Source organism: Drosophila sechellia, chromosome 2R (genome assembly GCF_004382195.2).
Source record: "Drosophila sechellia strain sech25 chromosome 2R, ASM438219v1, whole genome shotgun sequence".
Classification (NCBI taxonomy): Eukaryota; Metazoa; Arthropoda; class Insecta; order Diptera; family Drosophilidae; genus Drosophila; species Drosophila sechellia.
Genome location: NC_045950.1, coordinates 4920036 through 4937571, shown reverse-complemented (window position 1 = coordinate 4937571; position 17536 = coordinate 4920036). Strand labels below are relative to the sequence as shown.

Genomic DNA, 17536 nt, shown 5'->3' with positions numbered 1-17536 from the left:
TGCATTGATACTTATGTGTAATAATTGTCTTACATCTTTATTACTCGTAACTCGTTTCGTTATAATAACAATGACCTATTTGATCAGGGTGACAAAATCGGAGATACGAGTTCCACACGCCTTCCCTCGTGATTTTTAAAGAAGTCGAAATTGCATCTTTGTATCATTTGAATTTTATTTAAAAGAAACGTAACGTTTCCACAGAAAATTGCTAAACGTTTCCTAAATATACATAGTTTAACTAAAAATATGACTACAATTTATTCAAAAAGTTCTTGCACATCTAAAACAAATGTTATTACTTTTTAGTTTTAGATATAGGCGTTTTTGTTGGCCTTCTAGTGATTCCAGTGTTTTTTTTTATATTTTGGTACTAAGTCTTTCATTTGTTGCATATTAATTTTGACTTTTCTCTTTACGTGTTTTACATAATATATTTCGTAAAATTCATTTCATGTCCTTTTTTTAACTAAATTGAGCTAAAATATATATTACAATTGCCTTTGTAACCTTTATGCCTTTGTGTAATTAAAAGTAATTTTTGGATGGTTCCTTTTGTGTTTAGATGCATTTTACTCTGCGCCAAAAAGAAGCATTTGCAAGGGAAATTCTTAGGTTCTTTACTTTCAGTTGTCGCTTTTAATTCATAATCAAGTCGCTTTCATGCTGCTGTCTACATTTCATTACTTCAAGAATTCCATACATTTAACTTAGCATAGAGAAGTACACTAAATATTAGATTTATTTTACACATATATGCTTTTATATGGATGTGTATATCGTATGTACATAATTAATAGGCAACCACTTAAGCTTAATATAAAAATAAGTATTTTTCTGCAATATAAATTTGCCACAAAATGTACTATAAACCGAAAACTGTACAGTATACAATATTCCTTCTCATCATCGGCATTCAGTTATCATTACCAGTATCATTGCCAATCTGTTCAACAGCATTCCTAGCACATACACAGCGCATTTCCAAGCCCAGCTTCAGCTACATATCTGCCAAACAAGTCTTTGACGAACTTTATTAAAATGAGAAACGAGCAATCCGATTTCTAGCAAATAAGATAAAACGAAACGAAAAAGGAAAATGAGAACATTCTGTCTGTCTTTACATGCGCCATGCGGCTAATCGTTTTCCTGCATGTACTGCTCGGCATTTAGATCTTTTAGGACTTAAGCTAGTTTGGTTTTGGATTTCGTATGCATGCTTATGCTGTGTGGGGTGCTACTAAAAACAATTAGTACACACTAGCTTCATTGCTGCTGCTTTAATGTTTGCGTGTTGTTGTCGTTGCTGTATCTGGTACCTCTGACTTAGTACATTGACTTTCATGAGGCGTACATGCGGTTAATATCATGCTGATATCTGTCCTGGATATCCTTGCGCTTCAGCTTGAAGGCGGCGGTTACCAGCCCCATGTCCGGTGACCAGACCTCCTTACACAGTGTGATGGCGGCGGGAACCTCATATTTTTGCAATTTACCTATAAGATTAAAAAATTTTTTATTAAAAACATTGAAAAATACTAAAATCTTCATCGTAGCTTACATTTCCGCGCATGCTCAGCAATTTCCTTGAGAATAGCCTTCTCTATGATCGGTGATGAGCACAGCTCCTCAAAGGTCTTCTCACCCAGGCCATGTTTCTGTGCCAGCTCCTCCAAATGGTTTTGGTTGGGGACGACCAGCGCCACTGTGTACTGCTTTGTCGGATCTCCGTATACGCAAATGTTCTCGATGATTCCGCAAGTCTTCAGCTCAGATTCAACTTTGCCAAGGGAAACATACTCGCCGGCCTGCAGCTTAACCAGATCCTTCTTACGATCTGCAAAAAGCGTATTATAATAGAAAATGGAAAGAAAAAGCACTGTGCTAAACAACTTACCAATAATCTTAAGTACGCCATCAGCTTGAATTTCGCCAATGTCGCCGGTTTTAAACCATCTCAACCCATCCTCCTCAAAGAAATCCTCGTTGGTCTTGCCGGGCAACTTGTAGTATCCCTGGGAGACACACTCGCCGCCAATGAGAACCTCACCCTGGGGATAAGGTTTATTTGTGACGCGGTAGTTGCCTTCTTCCCAGTTGACTAGACGGATGTCGCAGACAGTTAATGGTCCTCCAGTGCGTCCATAGGTCATATCACGGTCTTGTATTGGGTGTAAAGTCAGTTACTTGTTTTTTAAAAGAAAGGTCGTTCTGCGATCACTCACAGTCCATGACAGTGGCTCCAGACGTAGTTTCCGTAAGGCCATAGCCCTGAATCAGCTCCAAGCACAAACAGGTCTTGATTTGCTCATGTGTATCTGCTGACAGAGGGGCTCCGCCGGACATGATAATGCGCACTTTGCCACCCATAAGCTTTGCCACCTTCTTGAACACCAGTCTGTAAATGAATATAAGATTTAGTTATAAACTCATGATCCTATGAGCACATCGTTCTTACTTGTCAATCAGCGGCGTCTTGTACCCCCTCTGCACCCACTTGACTTTGTACTGGTAAAGGAATTTGAAAAGTGATTTCTTGAACGCCGAGCCAGAGTTAACCTTATCGTTAATGCCCTTGGAAATGCGATCCAATATCAGCGGCACCGAAGTCATGCAGGTGGGCTTCAGGACGGTGGCATCGCCCTTGCACCCGCGTTTGATCTTGCTGCTAGTGTCGATCAGAGTCAGGGGGGTCGAGTAGCCGATTGGAACGCCAGTCATGAGACACACACTTTCCGCAACCAATTCAAAAACGTGAGCCAGGGGGAGGAATCCGATCAGTACATCATCCGGATAGATAGGCACCATATCAACAAAGCCCTTCATTGTCGCAATGCAGTTCTTGTGGGAGAGGAGGACACCCTTAGGTGTGCCAGTGGAGCCGGAAGTGTACATGATAATGGCAATGTCATCGCCCTTTGGTGGAACGTGCTCTGTGGGATACAAAATAAAGTAAATTAGTAATATTTAACAAATTCCTTGCTCATAGCACGCTATACATATGCTGTCAACATTTCAGTGCTGAATTAAAAGCGCATACTTTCGGTAAACAAAAATAACTCTCCAAATTGTGTAGGGTGATTTTTTTTAGTTCAGACACCATTCGAAATGGCTGAAGTCCTTGAGGAATTCATTACCCTAACGCCCTTGACTTGTGTCCAACAATGCAATGCTTTACTAGGCTCAACGTCGGGAAAGCCGAGAAGCTGCTTCGTATTTTTTACACTATTTGGCGTATACTGCGGCGTTCTCATCTTTCGGGCGTATCGCACATATTCCTCTAAGCAAGTAGGAGACGAGGAGAAGATAACCGAAGGAGTTACCCTTGAGGCTAAGGCGGAAGATTTGAACATAGGACCAGGTCCCAGTCTTGTGCATGGATATGTAGATCAAACAAAGCCGATTCTGTTGCAACCCGTCGGTTTTTCCAGTACTGACATGAGGTGAGAGTTCTAGATTAAAACACTGGATGACCCATCAACACATTCTGTCTCGATTAGATGGCGCTATTGCAACGACTTGCCGGAAGCAGAATTAGCCCAAGGCTCTGATAGTGAAAACAGAGTAACCGAAAAAGATGACATTGATGACCTCGAAAGGATGAGCAATGTTGTGGATGATAATGATGTGCAGAAGCCGGTTGCATCCACATCGATGGCAACGGCTCGGGCGCCTGAGGATAACGCCGATGGTGAACACGTCGAGCCCACACCATTTTCGGTGTGAAACACGATGCATTTTAGCAAATTTATCGTGTGATTGACATTGAAATAAATCATCTTTTAAGACCCTTTCAAAACGTACCAAATTTACTGTCTTGTCCTGTCTTGACAACTTGGTTAAACGGCAAGATCTTGACGCCCTCCTTGAAGCCAGTGGTTTCTGTCTTTTGCAGCTGATCCTCAATATAGATAATGGTCTTCACCAATGGGCACTTGTCCAGCAGCGTCTTGAACTTGGGCAGCAGGTCATGGGAGGTGATAACCGTGGTCACTTCCGTTTCGGTGATGCCTGGCAACAGAACAAAATATTATTTTAAAACCATATTCATATCCAATCCATCATCCAATTTACTCACAATGAGCAACTCCATCATCGCCCAGCGTAGCATAGACGGTGACAATGGGCATAGCCTGCTTGAAGCATCCGTGGGCAGCTATCATCCACTCGGCTCGCGTTTCGGCGAAGATGACAATGTTCTCGCGTGGTTTCTGGCCGAGTTCTCGCAGACCGCGCCCGAAATTAGCCGCCGTGCGCTCCGCCTCGGTGAACGTCTTCCACTTGTAGTCACCGAGGTTGTACTTCTTGAAGACTCGACCGTTCGGCTGCACTTCATCCTCCTCGCTAAGGATCTGCCGGGTGCCCAGACAACGCTTCGACGTGTACGTTTTGGCCACATAGTTGAATACCTTTTCCAGGGTGTCGATATTCTCTTGCAGCATCTTCACGTGGACATCCCGTGGTGGATCCGTGGTCCGGTAGGTCAGCTCATTGTCATCGTTCCGCACGATCTTTGCCTGGAAAATGAGCGAATTCGTGGCGATTAGTTTAATGTCGTGTTAGAGGTTGCGATTTAAAAAAGAAACGCCAGATTAGGGGAGGGACCACAAAGTAGAATCGACAGAGAGATAACGGACATGTGAGTTTTCGAGGGTTTGTTGAGGTGAGGGCCATAACTCAGGAGATCGTGTTTCTTTGACCAACACCAAAAGTCTCCAAACAGGGGATTCAACTCTGGGTACGATAACCAACCAGTCCCTTGAACATTCATTGTGCGTGTGTGTTGTTTGTGTGTTTTGTATGGGGGTGCCCCAATGTGTGTGTGTGTGTGTTCGTGTAATGTGTGTATGTTCCATAACAGATAGTATAACTAAATAATTAAAAACACATTTGCAAAAGTTAAACCTCAATGTCATCCGGCGCGTACTTGGACTCATCGACCAACATTTTCTGGTTAATGGGCTTGGCCTGTAGAGGAAGGAGGAGTTGAGATATGCGATGAGAAACTAGTTAGCTTTGATATTGCATGGAGTTGCTGATCCCTGATTAAGGCACTCAACTCGTATTAAAGATTATAGCAAGCTGCACACAAATATTCAATGCAAGCGATCTTAGATTCCGACGTTGGTGTACCCTTAGTAACCCATAAACCTTATCAGCCGACTGAAAAGGCCAACCGAAATGCGTTCCATTTAGATAGTGAAAAATCAGATAAAAGTGTACCCATAAGTGGGACTTTTCCTAAACGAGTTAATGCTGGAAATATTTATATTTTAGTATGCTTCCTTTATTTAATTGCCAATTTTAGTTTTAAGCATTGCTAGAACTTGAAACTATTTGAGTTTCGAGAAGAGACTGTGAGCAACGCAATGATCCAACTCAGCAACGAAGTCGAACAATTCCTCCATGCACGTCTCAGTGGTTTTGGACTTGCCATTCACACGATCATTGCACTCTTGATACTTGTTGTACAGGGACCCAATGTGACCCTTGGCCTGGCACTTCTCCCTAAGGGCTGCTTGCGGATCAACTAACTCCTCTTCGTCATCATCGGCCTTGAGGACAGGCACCAAAACCGGGCTATTAAACGCCATGCCTTAGGCTTTCAGTTAACAAGACTAATTTATTTTGCAGGAACTGTGATCAGCTAACACTCACTTCGAAATGTTTTTTATTTTTGGGCTGAGAGCTAGGGATGTCTCACTTCCAAAGCCTACTATGTGTGAATATTTCCATTTCAAAATAAGGTAGATATATTCTACGATTTCTTAACTTCATGATTCTGTTATCAGGACCACCTGCGATTTCAACCTGACAACCTATGCAATTGTCGAATTGTAAGTCCTGACACTCGCGGAATTATAAAGCAAAATAAAAGAAAGTTAATCGGATATGATAATTGCCGCATAAAAAGCAAAGCCCTGATAAAGGCAAATAGATTGTGGAAATAGTGGACCTGGTCAATAAATCAAAAGTCGTCATATCCACATAGATTAGACAATGAAATGAACATAAAGAAACCACCTGGCGAGAACAAGGCTCGAAGCGAGGGAAATAAATGCGGAAAAGAATTAAATGAAACTGATAACCGAGGGTGCACTTTTTTAATAAAAACTAAAACAACTCGATTGTAGCTAAGTAGCCAGGCCTCTGTACTTTGGAACGTTCAGTGCAAAGTCGAAAGTATTTCAACTACACGATTCTAGAGATAGTTACACCCGTCGTCGCACCGATTGGCCGGGTAAGTCTGTGGCTTTTTCCATTCGTTTCAACTAGCCAGATTTGTGGCGAGTCCTGTCGAGGCACTTACCTTCACGCGACGCGAGTCCTGACGGCGTTTCCAGGGCTTCTGGAGCACCAAGTAGACCGGAAGGGTGATGATGTCGTACACGAAGGCGATCGCCTTGATCGCGCCAATAGCGCTCTGTACCCAGAAGCTGTCCATTCTGAAAGGGCAATAGAAATGTCAAATTAGTGGCCAATTGGTATGCAAATTTCAGCGGCGTAGAACTATTGGTTTCCCCGCCTCGTCAAGTATTCGCCCGGTTGGCTCCTGCAACCATTCTCCCATTGCACCCACCCACTCGTTGTAGCGCCGTCGCAAGCCGAAAACCAACTGATATCACCACCTGCCGCTGCTGCCACTGTTAGTTAGCAGGTCTTGAAAGTCCGACGACGGAAAAGGGGTAGACACTCTCACGCTCATTTTGGTTCTCGGTGCTCAGAAAACGCTTTTCAAACGGGCGATAACCGGTGGAGAGCTCTGAAGGTGTTCGGCTTTTTATCAGCTAGAGATTGCTTAGCACTAAAGCGCCGAAGTCCGAATCGCTAGTAATCATTACTCTTTTGGGGCACAGAATTCTGCCATTGTAATAAACCGAAACTTAAGTGCGTGTCTGGCACTATTCTGGACCCTTTTATACGTCCGGCATCTTATCTGCCATCTAAAACCAATCTAGTTGACTTGCCAAGTACTTCATAAAACGTGTCAAAAATCAAGGGTATTTGCAATATTTCATTGATCTTGAAGCAATCTTTATGGCCCAAATACTTTATAAAATGATGACCCAATTTGGGTGGAGTACTTCCTAATTTTTCCAACGGCTAAATGGCTCTTTTCTTAAACTTATTATCTTTAGTTTATTTTTGTGCTTATCGACAACCGAAAATAACCAAAAGATTTGTCGGGAACTCTTACTTTTTTTGCAACTCCATAAGGACTGCCGTCATTTTAAACGTTCTTATCACGCTATTTATAATTAAAATTGGACAAAAACCTCATGCCAAATATTTTTAAATTTTGATTTATAAATCTGAACGACTGCCACCAGAACACTAGATAAGCTTATTATCGCAATGCCTAATTAATTAAAGCGCTACAGGATGTATTTTAATACACTGTAAAGCATTTTACTAAGAATTTCGCCCGCTGATTACTGATTATCGCTCGATGGCGGATTAAATGGAAAACCAGTTACTAGTATCATACCAAGCCCAAGATAGAAGCTAGTTAAATAGGAAACGAGTCATGCTGAGATTCGCACTTCTTCACAAGTATCTATATAAAATTATATAATTTAATATTATAAGCCGGTCGAGAGCGCGCTCAAAATTGGTCACTTTTTATAATTCCTAGTAAAAAAAAAACTGCACACTTGATAAAGACATCGTGTGTGAGTGCTGACCTGATAAGCAAATCGAACGAAAGCCTTGAACTTGGATTGCGCAAAATGGCATGACGTCAATTTTCCGGGCCAATGAGCTTAAAAGGTTGCACTATGTAAAAAGAAATTTAATAAACCGCAAATAGAATGTTTAAAGTTAAGAGGTGAAAAGTCCAGGTGCTAAGTGACAACTCATAAAAAAATACCTCTGTATTTGAGACGCAGCGTTCTTAATGGAATGCAATACATTAATATTACTTCCCAACTCCAAAAAATTCACAACCGCAAGCTTACACTGAGTGATGTACTTATGAAACAAAAACACACGTAAAACGGGCTCAAAACTAAACAGGTCTTATATAATAGATGTCTTTACTTACTGCGCATCGTCTTCGATGAACATCTTGCTGCCTTTTCTCTACTTGTCCGATCTATGAATTGAATGAGTGTTTTTTGATCGGTAGTGAAAATGGTGGGTGTGAGGCGTATCCTCCAAAAGAGCCCAGCTCTGATTAATGGCAAGAACGAACGAACAATGGACGCAACAATAAGAGGATGATGTCAGGTGTTCCTCTCCAGATGGATGTTCAGTTTGTAGTTTCACCTGCAACCGATAAAAGAACAAATATATGCATTTATGTAGTGCTAATGAGGTAGGACGACAAATGGGGAGCGACAGCAGACGAGGAAGTCATGGAAATCAGCATTGCTGCATTAAATACCGATACCGAAGTGTGTGATGACATAATAACAAAGCACCTTTGAGCACACAGCAAATAACATAATTCTATAAGCCGCTATCTAGCTTAGCTTATATTATCTTAGTACAGATAGTAATTTCCCAATTGCCAATCTTAAAATAGGTTATTATAATCAAACCGCGCGTTAATATATTTTTTTCCAATTATCCAACTGTGCAGCCTTCGTAAATATTATAATCAAATCAGAACCTGAAGTCCAAACAAGTTGTTGTTACGCATTCGGCATTTCTGGATACTTGCCAGAATATCGAAACGCTGATAATAAGAACATAAAGAACGATTAAAGATAGTATTAACAGAGAATATACGTATATGTATATGTATATAGGGAAAATGTAAAATTAGGCAGACAATTTTAAAAACCAAGAGAGCGATTGCGTAATCGGATTCTCAACCCCCTCAAATTCACTCTCTCTTTCATTTCGCCCATTAGCTAGGCGGAGAAACATTGGCATAGGTCGGGGACATCAATAGAAACTAAACAAATTCTTTGGCATTCATTTACACAACTTACAAAGCGCTGTTTTTGCTTTCTTCGTTTATAAACAAGTGTTGAAGGCAAGGGCCAAAGTCCGACGCACCAAGGTTTATCCGCTCTGAAAGCCGATACCAAACGGTTACCTTAGAATCTGCCGTTCCTGATAAGCAGCGAAGAGCATTCCACTCCAGGGCGCCAAAGTTCGCCTCTTATGCAACCGCTCAAAACTCGCACATCACATGACATGCGAGCGATACAAAACAAAAGGGTATACGAAGTCGAAACTCCGTTTGAGTTTGCTCCGGCGGAGTGCATTGAACTGGCCCCAAAATACAGATCTTTCCTCGAACCCCTGACATATGGTTAAGCAGAAGAGTCGAAACCGTAAGCGTTGTGGAATACGTTTTTTGTTTGCGAAGAAAGATAATATGAAGACAAGATGAAGGCTGCGAAAACAAAAACAACAACACATTTCGGTATTTAAACAAAGTATATGCGAAAGAAAAAGCTATGCAAAACAATCAGCACTGTGGGTCAGGAAAGTGGTTTATAGAGTGGAAATTTGGTTCATTTCAGCTCAATAATCAATAAAAAGAACATTCTTCAAAAATTCTTTCAAGCTTATAATAACTTATTATGTAACCTTATTATTCTTTCTAGTTAATATAGAAAACAAAATCAGCACTTTTAAAGTTCAAGCACAAAGAAAATCCAGACACCATAAACAGCTGTAGTTTTTCAAGCGAAACTCGAATAGAGCTCTCAATTTTATTCTTTTACAAACCACTGTGCGAAGTTCAAAACGTTTAAACGACGCGTACATGGGCGAAAGTTGTAAAACTGCCTTTGTAGGTTAATGAATGAAAATAAAAGAGAATATCAAATCGTTTATCTTCACATATCCATGGGTCAGTTGCAGCCCTTCTGAACTTGAGCCCGTGGGGGCAAAGTTGAAGCTCTAAGTACACAAAAAGAGACCCATGTGTGAAACGATATTGCAGAGAATGGCGTGTTGGATGCAAAGGTTATGCCGAGTGTTCTGTCTAACTAAGCAATCATGGTCCGCTTGAAAACAATAAGGAAATTGTGCACATTAAGCCTGTGATTACTGTAATCCGAACTTTGGACCGACCCTCTGGTCGGCGATATGCGATGTCGCACATGTGAACAAATTATGGTGGATGTGCCTAAATAAGCACTGCTCCGAGAACTGATTGAATCAGAACCGACCCGATTCGTAAACCTTGTGGGTTAGATAACACACCCGGCGTATGCGTAATGTCTTACAACGAGCTCTTTAACCGGTACAGACGGTCGTCAGCCATCAAACGAGTTTTTAAAGGCAAAAAAAAAAAACACTCAGATTGAAACTAAATTTAGAATAACACTCCCAAATTTAAGCATTGTTAAAATGTTCTTTTTTAACGACAGTCGAGTAAGGTTAAACTTCAAATTGGTCGTGGTAATAATAAAATCCGAGCATAATCACACAGTTATTTAGAATGCTATGGTTCGATAGGGGTAATTTATCGATTAGCTTCACGGTTAAGGTAAAATGAACGTTCGAAAAACAGGATTTCGAGTTTTCACACAAACTGATATGCACTAGAACATTTTCGGAGATCGCGTGGTTACCAAGTTACCAATTTCACTTAATCAACGGGCAAAATGCAGTCTGCATTCAGCAAATCGCAGACTACGAACTGTTATTAATTTCAGAGTGAAACTCACTTAATTACCTCTATTAAGACAAGGCACAAACCTTGTATTAATTGCCGCTGAACGGCAGGTACTTGTAACTGTTGCTGTTTCCGTTTTCGTATTGATTGCTATTATTATTTGCGCTCATTGCACGACAGACTGCAAGCGGTTGAAATGCATTGGGCAAACAAACACGTCGTGCTTGATTTAATCAGAATATACACCTGGAATCGCGACGAAAGCAGGGAGTACAAAGTAGAGCATACCGCGAACGTTTACAGACTGTTATTTGTATTTTGCTAACGCGAATGCAACTGCAACTTCACAAATCCGAAACCTCAAACACAGTGAGCTGTCAAAGTCCAAGATCCAAGCTTTTAGCTCCCAGCGCAGACATTACGAAATTGCCAAACAATGCCAACATTCGAGTGCAGAGCGTTCTCCACTAATTGTACGGAACAGCCACAAAGAGGCAGCCTTAACTACACACAAAGAACACGTCACCAGAAATGCCTCAGACAAAAACGTGTCCACTTACGTGGACTTCATTTTCGTGTTTCGTACGAAACTCGGCATACCCCTCACCTTGCCGTGGAAGTTGCGCAGCAGCAAACTCGAAGAGTTACTCAACCCTTTCCCTTTGCTGTTTGGGTAACACTTTCCCAGCTCCAATTGTACACCACCTGCGTAGCTGCGATTGCCCGTCGATCAGCTGCGTTATTGTTTACAATTGGAAGTGCACCTTCCAGCGCTTGCATAAATGCCACTTGAACTTTGGTCAAGGTGTCGTCGGCGCTTATGGGAAATAGCAACGGGAACTACCGACTGCCTTGACATTGAAACGGGGCAGTGAAGTGATGTGAGTGTGTGAGAACGCGCCATTATGCGGCGAGTGCGCACACTGCAAAATGTGAATTAAATTGCAACATTTGATTCACTTATTTCCAGCCTGACGGCGTTACGTGACTGTCTGCCGTACCGCCGACTGCTGCGTTCCCCCGAGCGGCGGTTCTCTGGCGAATAATGGGGTAACGAAATCATCGTATGACTGTGTCAAAGTCCGAAATAAAAATACTTTTTGCAGTCGCAGTACACGAATAAAAACGAGAAGAATTGCTCAAACGAGATTGAAATAAAGAAAACAACAGTTGTACACAGAGCGAAATATCATTTGTTTTGTGGCTTGCTTTAAATATTTGTTTTGGAACACGCAAAACCTGTTGGTATAGAAAATATATGTAAATGAATAAACATTCTCTGGATATTGTAAGAGAAAAGCTATTTATTATTGTAATTATCTGATTATCAGCTAATGATCTTCGGAGAACGTATGGTCGTATGTAACTAGAAATTCCAGCTTTGGTTGGAATGGTTCTAATTCGATTTTTACAAATTTTTCCGTTCACTTCATGTATACCAATTCTACAGGAGTTATGTGAAAAATATTAATATTCCATTCAAGAATAAAAGATTATTCGATTTTGAACTGGAAATTTGAACTGTGGCAAGTACTCGAAAATGTTTCCGGTGTGACCTCAACAGCATCAGCAAGTGAGAATAACTTTTGCACGGGGCGTTGAATATTCCACTGAATGAAATCGAGCCAAAGTAGCAAACACGGCAAACAAACAAGCAAACGACGAGTGACCGCTTGCGTGTGTGTGGGTGTGTTTTGGAGGCGAACTGAAAATAAATTTGATTACCGCCGGCGGAGAAAGAGAGAAAGGAGAGCCCTACACCCACACGGGCGCTGAGAAGAAAGATCGGCGCGCTCTCTTTTGTACTCGCTCAGATCGCATGAATACTCGAGACATTCACGTATGCATGCATGTATGTAAATGGGAGTGTGTGAAAGAAAGGCAGTTGCGTAGCGCTAAAAAAAAATGACCTAGACAAGCGAGCACTTATCTTTAGAGTGACCATCACCGCCGAGCACGTGCTCGAGTGAAATTTTCCAGGGAAATACAGACTTTGGCAATGATCGCGAGAGTTGGGGGCAGTGGCAAAGCCAAACGGCCGGTTTAATCGAAGCGGTACTGCCTGAAAACCGGTTAGAAAATCCACCAAAGTCATGACTAAAACAAACACAAATAATGCCCATACGATCCAGGGGCTTAAATTAAAGGGGGGCTTAAGCCGAACATCGCGACGGTCAGCGGGATTTAACTTCCAGTGGTCTGTGCTCCTCTTCGCGAGCCACTGCCCCTGAAACTGAAATACAAACAACTTGTTTTCTAAACCAGACGCTTGCCAAACATAGAACATAGAAACCGCAACAAGGTAGAAAATTCGGTTGGTATGCCGGACTGGAAATTGAACCGGGAACTAAAGCAACGTTTTGAACAAATGAAGCACTCAGGAAATATCTATCTGGGTTATATTATTATAGTCTTCATAGGAGTTTTATTTGTTTATTTTATTTAAAATTGGAGCTCATCTTCCACGTGAATTCTCTGCGAATTTGGACTTTTTAGCGATCTCTTCATTTTGAATTCATCGCAAATTTTAACACATTAAAATTATAGATTGAATTCACAAAAAGAGCAAAGTTCTATAATTTTAAAGGGATGTAGCGCAATCTGCAGCTGTTGCACCGAGCTGATAAAAAATAACGGTTAAGTTAGTTCCCTGAAAGGTCGGAAAAACTGTCATTTGGGGTTTGGGCTGGGCAACAGGCCGATTACAGATTGTCGTTACAACCCGAATTGGAATCCGAATTCCAGGGGCTGCTGCCGGCAGGCGATGGGCGGAGTATGGGTCAGACATCAGTCCCCCAGACATCGCGTGACTATTTTTGACTTAGCGCCCGGAGAGACAATGGGCGTAAGGAAAATAAAAATCAGCCACTGCACCTGCACAGTTCACAATTTTATCTTATTACAAATTTCAGATTTCATGTTCATTTAATCATAAACCCTTTATACAAAAGTTAATTTTAATTTTATAATATATACCAGAATTCAAAATTAGGAATTATTTATTTATGCGATATACTATTTCGTGATATTAATTTAAAATATTTTTAGTTTTATTTTCAGCTCCTATATGCCACATTTAAAATGTATTTGAATAGAGTATAACGATTTCGTCAGCAAACTTGCATGATAAAGGTTGTAGTTTCAGTAACATTTTATAAATCATTTTGTTCAGTGTGGTGAGTGCTATGGGGTGGTTGGGTGGCAAGCGGCAAGCTATGTGGCACGTTTTTCCTTTGATATACCAGCTGAAAATCGTATGAGTTTCAGGGGAAATTGTGCCGCCGTGAAGCTTAAAACAAAGTACAAGAATCGTGCGGCGAAGAGAGCGAGATTGAGAGAGCCGGTTGCATGTAAGCGAGTGTATGTGTGAGTGTACTGTACTGCACTGCACTGTGGGTACGCGACGAAGAGCGAGAGAGAGAATGGTGGAGAGAGTCAGGGGCGAAGTGTAAAAGGTCAAAGAGCAAATTGTTTACATGGAGCAACCGCAAGTGAGAGACGGGCGGAAAACTGGGCGGCATGACCATGAATGAAAGCCGCTACCGGCAAACGTGGCCCGCTCACAAGGCGAGCATTTTCACTGGGCGTTTAGCCACCCACCAGATATTTCTAATTTGGAGTTTTTGCTGCTCCTAAATTCCAATGTACTCCATTTAATGAAGAATCCATTACACCAATAACTGTCTGAACATTTTGAAATGTACACCAAGACAGTGATACCAGTAATAAAGGAGAAACAATCATATTTAAATTATTTTTGAACAGATTGATCACCTGATTAATGCTGACTGCATGTTTATCAAGGTGTTTTAATATACAACGTCTCAATTGCTGCGTTCCTTTATTCAAAAGGCATGTGTAAGTGTAAGCTCTTGAATAGCTCTCGATTTCGGGTAGATCTGCCATTATCAATTAACTTGTTAATAAAATACCTCTTAACAATCAAGTAGATTTGCAATTGTGCAAGATTAAAAGGCAAAATGTTGTGAACTTTACTTGCACTTGAGTTTAAAGCACCATTAGACTTAACAATTGTTTCATTTAACATTAAATATTCTACATATGTAAATAAATAATCTAAAACTCTCTCAAGGATAAAGGACGAGCTTTACAGGAGGTAACATTCTCATTGTACGGCTTCATTTTTCCGTCCGTCCGTCTGTCTGGTGTAAGCACTTTAAGAGGCTTATCGCAAATCTATATATGTATATGAACTATTAAATCACTCCTAGCCCAGAGCGATGTATGGCTAAGTTTGCCCGCTCCTACAGAATAACTACGGCAGCGGCGATGTGAGCGATATTGCGATTATTAAGTGCTTCCACCACGGATGTCTGAGCCGTGTTTCCGGCACAAAGATGGAAACCGCGCCCTAGAAACAAAAGCGTGGCAGGAAAAGTGCAACCAACCCAGCCAGTCAACCACCCACCCCACCGACCACCCACCACCCACCGCTCAGCTGGTCGCGAGGTATTGAAAACAGATGACACACGTCACACACACGCCAACACATACACGGGTGCCACAGATAAAACTGGCATGATTTTCAGTTGGTATAACAAGCCGAGACAAAGAGAGAGCGAGACTCCTAAGAGCGAGTCTGCGCAGAACGCGTTACAAGAAACTTACACGTGCAAGCCAGTAAGGGGAAGAGCAGCGAGAGAGCGAACAGAGAGATTTGTTTATGTGCGTAGGTCTCCATTGGAATGGGACCCTTCTCGCCGCATCTAATTACAATTTAAACTGCCTTGGGAAGGAATGCAATTCACAGGTTAAAAATAACGGTAAGGCTACAGTAGACAGTCTGAAATAGAGAAGCTAAGCTAACCAAGACAATGTAATATAATTTATGTTTTTTTGGCCACTTTAATTGCACGCACTCTTTCTAAAGGCCGTAATAATAAGTTATACGATTTAATATCAGTCATCAAAATAAATGTTATCATTTCCTGCTATCATTGCTCTAATTTAAAGAAGAATTCAAATTAAATAGTATGCAAAACAAATATTGAAAAGTAATACCATTGTTGTTATTATAACTGTTGGCTCATCGTTTTCTGTTTGTTTCTTTTATTTGCGACAGTCCGCGCTCGATAAAAAGAATTTACACTAATCCCCATAAAACGCTTGCACTGCCTCATTTGAGAAGTTTTCGTGGAGGCTGGAGTCTAATCCGTACTTATTTACGATCTGGAATTTAATTAGAGTGTGACTCCAAGTGGAATTTAAAAGCCACTCTAGGATATCCCATTCGTAGAGTAGAGCTACTTTGGGAAGCCCGACTGTACTCCAGTGGCGAAAGCCAAACAAATCAATAAACAAACAGCAAACAAAATACGCCTGGGTGACAATGGCAACCAATTGCATAAGGAAAGTGCAGTTGCGCTTGCACCAACACTGTGGCTTTCGAATTGGGTCAAGAGAGAGGAGGACTGTTGACTCCTGGCCACGAAACAAGATTTATTGGGTAAATAGACAAGGTGGCGTGACATCCTAGTGGGAAAAGGAAGCCGGCGAAGGAGAAATTGGCTCCGGACTTACCTTTCTTATGGAGTCTAGTTCCCAGCTCTGAGCAGCAGTTGCGAGAGTTTTGGGGGGCGCACACATGCAACGATTGTTAGAGTATAATACAGAAATCAGGCAATGGATCGCAACAGATTGCGGATCGAAATAAAACACCGATTATATAAAATGACGTTTTGCCAATAAGAACGCACGGGCACACACACATACAAAGGCGCGCGGACGCACACGTAATACCAGCATAAAATAAAATGTTGCCTTGGCTTCAACACGTTTTTCCTCCTCTCGGCTATTTCTGTTTGTTCTCGGAACTCTCGGATTTTTATTTTAGATAGTCAACGTTGCGCTTTAATTGATAAAACTTTCGCAAAACTTTCACAAAACTGCACATTTGCACACTAGCGCACAAGAGCACTCACACAGACGCAGGCTGGGCAGCGTCGTACGTGTGTGTGTGTCGGTGTGTTTATCACGCCACTCAAAAACACTTTTCTACTTACACACAATACGCTCGTGAGTTGTATTTCATAAACTGCGTTTCAATGTTGTTTTTAGTGACTTTTTGCTTAAGTTAGTTTGGCGCCCGCAGAAGTGACGGAATGGCACAACGTTCTTAAATCACGTTAAGTTTGTTTCTGAACTTTTTCGCCGTTTCGCTTTTGCCACGAGATTATTTTCTTTCTCCTTCGCCGCGGCTCTCTTTTCCACTCTCTCTCTCTCTGGCTCTCTAGCTCACGCACACACTTGCGACTTGCTCGAATGCCGACGATAGCTCTCCCCTTCCTGTGTGTGGGTGTGTTGTTCTGGCGTTTGCAATCAACCTTCCTGCTGACAATTGATTTTTTCCCATTGCGCCGAATGCCTTTTCACTCATTCCGTGCCACCCACGTTTGCTAAAATACTTGCTAAATTCTATTCCACGGCTTGTCCAGAAATCTACTCACGCATCGAAAACAATTTAAAAATTGCAACCAGTATTACCAGATGGTGAAGGAGCTATAACCCCATCCGTTCTCGATAAGCCAGATATCGTACTAAAAAATCCAGCCTTACCGGCAAATTTAAATAATAGTTACTTTTTAAATGTTAATAAACTGGAAATATCAATGTTAAGAACAGTAGAGAATTATTGCAGTGGATGATGAATTGCAGTGCACAGCAAGTGAAAATTAATCCATTCAAAGAGTTCTTGTTTTAAGAACACAATGCTGTTTTTCGTCATAATTTTGTTAATAAATAATGGAACGATTTTTAAAATGTAATGATTCTGTCTAGAATCAGAATTTTTTCAATATATAAAATAAATTCAAAATCAAACAGTGAAATAAAACAAATAAGATACATCTTTTAGCTATTGAAAAGTAAATTTGCCGTTCAAAGTTTTGACATTACATCATACACCGTGTAGAACAGCGTATCCGAGACTTAAAC

The 17536-nt window shown here is 41.2% G+C and overlaps 3 protein-coding genes and 1 long non-coding RNA gene across 12 annotated transcripts; 2 read left to right on the top strand and 2 right to left on the bottom strand.

Moving 5' to 3' along the window:
• Positions 1-155: 155 nt before the first annotated feature.
• On the bottom strand, positions 156-17093 carry LOC6608212 (long-chain-fatty-acid--CoA ligase 3). Of its 9 annotated transcripts, XM_032714423.1 has the most exons (12): positions 16606-16727; positions 16124-16150; positions 8045-8268; positions 6311-6446; positions 4906-4968; positions 4079-4517; positions 3805-4011; positions 2459-2933; positions 2226-2398; positions 1898-2161; positions 1562-1837; positions 1342-1496 (listed from the first exon to the last, which is right to left on the bottom strand). In XM_032714423.1, exons 3-12 carry the CDS (start codon positions 8065-8067, stop codon positions 1342-1344), a joined length of 2211 nt encoding a protein of 736 aa, XP_032570314.1. In that variant the 5' UTR covers positions 8068-8268; positions 16124-16150; positions 16606-16727. The 9 variants fall into 9 exon arrangements, with proteins under 9 accessions (XP_032570312.1, XP_032570314.1, XP_032570315.1 ...); XM_032714424.1 differs by lacking the exons at positions 16124-16150; positions 16606-16727 and adding an exon at positions 17050-17093; XM_032714422.1 differs by lacking the exon at positions 16124-16150.
• Positions 3032-3803, top strand: LOC6608213. Its single transcript, XM_002032922.2, has 2 exons — positions 3032-3443; positions 3501-3803. Exons 1-2 carry the CDS (start codon positions 3109-3111, stop codon positions 3724-3726), a joined length of 561 nt encoding a protein of 186 aa, XP_002032958.1. The 5' UTR covers positions 3032-3108; the 3' UTR covers positions 3727-3803.
• LOC116800331 (cytochrome b-c1 complex subunit 6, mitochondrial) lies at positions 5266-6299 on the bottom strand. Its single transcript, XM_032714429.1, has one exon. It carries the CDS (start codon positions 5592-5594, stop codon positions 5334-5336), a length of 261 nt encoding a protein of 86 aa, XP_032570320.1. The 5' UTR covers positions 5595-6299; the 3' UTR covers positions 5266-5333.
• On the top strand, positions 10957-11763 carry LOC116800332. Its single transcript, XR_004361257.1, has 2 exons — positions 10957-11463; positions 11553-11763. It is a non-coding gene; the product is annotated as an uncharacterized LOC116800332 (long non-coding RNA).
• Positions 17094-17536: the final 443 nt, after the last annotated feature.

Excerpts from the sequence above, each read along its gene's own strand:
- LOC6608213 (XM_002032922.2), top strand. The coding sequence starts at position 3,109 with ATGGCTGAAGTCCTTGAGGAATTCATTACCCTAACGCCCTTGACTTGT. Across the intron at positions 3,444-3,500 it reads TTTTCCAGTACTGACATGAG|ATGGCGCTATTGCAACGACT; the intron begins GTGAGAGTTCTA and ends TGTCTCGATTAG.
- LOC116800331 (XM_032714429.1), bottom strand. The coding sequence starts at position 5,594 with ATGGCGTTTAATAGCCCGGTTTTGGTGCCTGTCCTCAAGGCCGATGAT.
- LOC6608212 (XM_032714421.1), bottom strand. The coding sequence starts at position 16,634 with ATGAAATACAACTCACGAGCGTATTGTGT. Across the intron at positions 6,447-16,605 it reads AACTCACGAGCGTATTGTGT|AATGGACAGCTTCTGGGTAC; the intron begins GTAAGTAGAAAA and ends TTGCCCTTTCAG. Across the intron at positions 4,012-4,078 it reads CGATGATGGAGTTGCTCATT|GCATCACCGAAACGGAAGTG; the intron begins GTGAGTAAATTG and ends TTCTGTTGCCAG.